This window comes from Myotis davidii, unplaced genomic scaffold (genome assembly GCF_000327345.1).
Source record: "Myotis davidii unplaced genomic scaffold, ASM32734v1 scaffold874, whole genome shotgun sequence".
Taxonomy (NCBI): domain Eukaryota; kingdom Metazoa; phylum Chordata; class Mammalia; order Chiroptera; family Vespertilionidae; genus Myotis; species Myotis davidii.
The window spans coordinates 259,992-262,066 of record NW_006285611.1 but is presented as its reverse complement, the minus strand read 5'-3'; the positions used below and the strand labels follow the sequence as shown (position 1 = coordinate 262,066).

At 40.7% G+C, this 2,075-nt stretch overlaps 1 protein-coding gene across 1 annotated transcript; it reads left to right on the top strand.

The window, feature by feature from the left end:
- Positions 1–1,136: 1,136 nt before the first annotated feature.
- Positions 1,137–2,075, top strand: LOC102768694 (olfactory receptor 1020-like). The gene has a single exon (XM_006756341.1). It carries the CDS (start codon positions 1,137–1,139, stop codon positions 2,073–2,075), a length of 939 nt encoding a protein of 312 aa, XP_006756404.1.

Below are 2,075 nucleotides of genomic sequence, written 5' to 3'. Positions count from 1 at the left end.
TGCATCTGTATTTATACCAGTTGATTCCAATCCTATCAATCTCTATTCCAAAGGTTAGGGCGTTTCTTATCTCCATTCCAGGGAGTAAAGATTATGTAGCTTAAGCATGATTGTTCGTAGTTAAAGAGATTAATTACCCGCCTGGCACTTAGTGAAGGGGTTTTATCCCCTCCCTAACTTCAGGGGAAAATCTCTACCTGGGGAAACAACCTTTCTCGGAGAGGTGACCTTGGTTAAAACACATAGTGCCAAGAAGGTAAGCAAATATATTAAGAACAGTGTGCCCTATATGCCAGGTCCCTTGAAACAGCAAGGATGGACCGGCTCCCAGCAAATAAACTCCATCAAACGTTATTGATAGATAAAAAAAAAGGTGAGGGCTAATTGATCACTGGGTTTGGCAAAATAAAGATTCCTGATGACTTAGGCAAGATCAGTTTCCATGGGTAATGTGGTCAAAACCTGATTTGAGTGGGCTTAACAGAAAACGGAAAAGGATACAGCAAGTACATTCAACTGTATCATATTTTAAATTTCTAAGGAATTGGATGGTAGCTGGTGAAGATAGAAGGATCAAGGGAAGAAGAGAGAAAGTTAGGAGGTAGAGTAGGATATAGACTAATAGGGGTCAATCATTGAAAACTCTATATACACACACACACATACATGCATATGTTAAATATTAAATAAAATAAGTTACTGAGTTTCCTTAAGGAAACTTTTTCTTAGTGCAGTAAGAAAATAAAGAGGTTAGCCAAAACCGGTTTGGCTTGGTGGATAGAGCGTTGGCCTGCAGACTGAAAGGTCGCAGGTTCGATTCCGGTCAAGGGCATGTACCTTGGTTGCGGGCATATCCCCAGTAGGAGATGTGCAGGAGGCAGCTGATCGATGTTTCTCTCTCATCGATGTTTCTAACTCTCTATCTCTCTCTCTTCCTCTCTGTAAAAAATCAATAAAATATATATAAAAAAAGAAAATAAAGAGGTTTAATACATATGTTCTTAAGGCATCCTAGAAACAATTTTACTTATAGCAGAGAATGAGCTACTTGATTTTCCTGGTGTTTGTCTGTACAATTTATTTCCTTGATTTCTTTCTTATCCCAGCAAATGAAGTATCCATTTTGAGACAAAGATATGAGCAACCATTCAACAGTGACTGAATTTATTCTCCTGGGATTCAGCAATCATCCAGAGCTACGGTGTCTTCTTTTTATGGTGTTTCTAGTCATCTACATCATCACTGTGTTTGGAAATCTTGGCATGATCCTATTAATCAATATTGACTCACGTCTCCACACTCCAATGTACTTTTTTCTCAGTAACTTGTCCCTTGTTGATGTCTGTTATTCTTCAGTCGTTGCCCCTAATATGCTAGTGAATTTCTGGGTGGAGAACCCAGTCATTTCATTTAGTGCATGTGCCACACAATTCTTCTTTTTTGGTTCTTTTGCTGGTATTGAAGGCTTCCTGTTGGCTGTGATGGCTTATGACCGGTATGTGGCCATCTGCAAGCCTCTTCTTTACACAGTGACTATGTCCCCTCATCTTAATATCATGCTGGTGTCGGCCACATATCTTGCAGGCTTTCTGAATGCTTCCATTCACACTGGCTTCACCTTCCGGCTGTCTTTCTGCCACTCGAATGTCATCAACCACTTTTTCTGTGACACTCCACCCCTCCTGAAGCTCTCTTGTTCTGATACACGTGTCAACGAGATCGTCATTTTTGCTTTTGCCAGTTTTAATGAACTGAGCTGCCTTCTAACCATTCTCATTTCTTATCTCTACATCCTCGTTGCCATCTTGAGGATCAATTCTGCCAAGGGGAGGCACAAAGCCTTCTCCACCTGTGCGTCCCACTTGATGGTGGTTATCATCTTCTTTGGCACAATCCTGTTCATGTATCTGCGCCCCAGCTCCAGCTACTCAATGGACCAGGACAAAGTGGTGTCTGTGTTTTATACAGTGGTCATCCCCATGTTAAATCCTCTCATCTATAGTCTGAGAAACAAGGAGGTCAAAGCTTCTTTAGGTAAAATTTTTAAAACAACCTCTTTTCACTTCTGTGCTTAG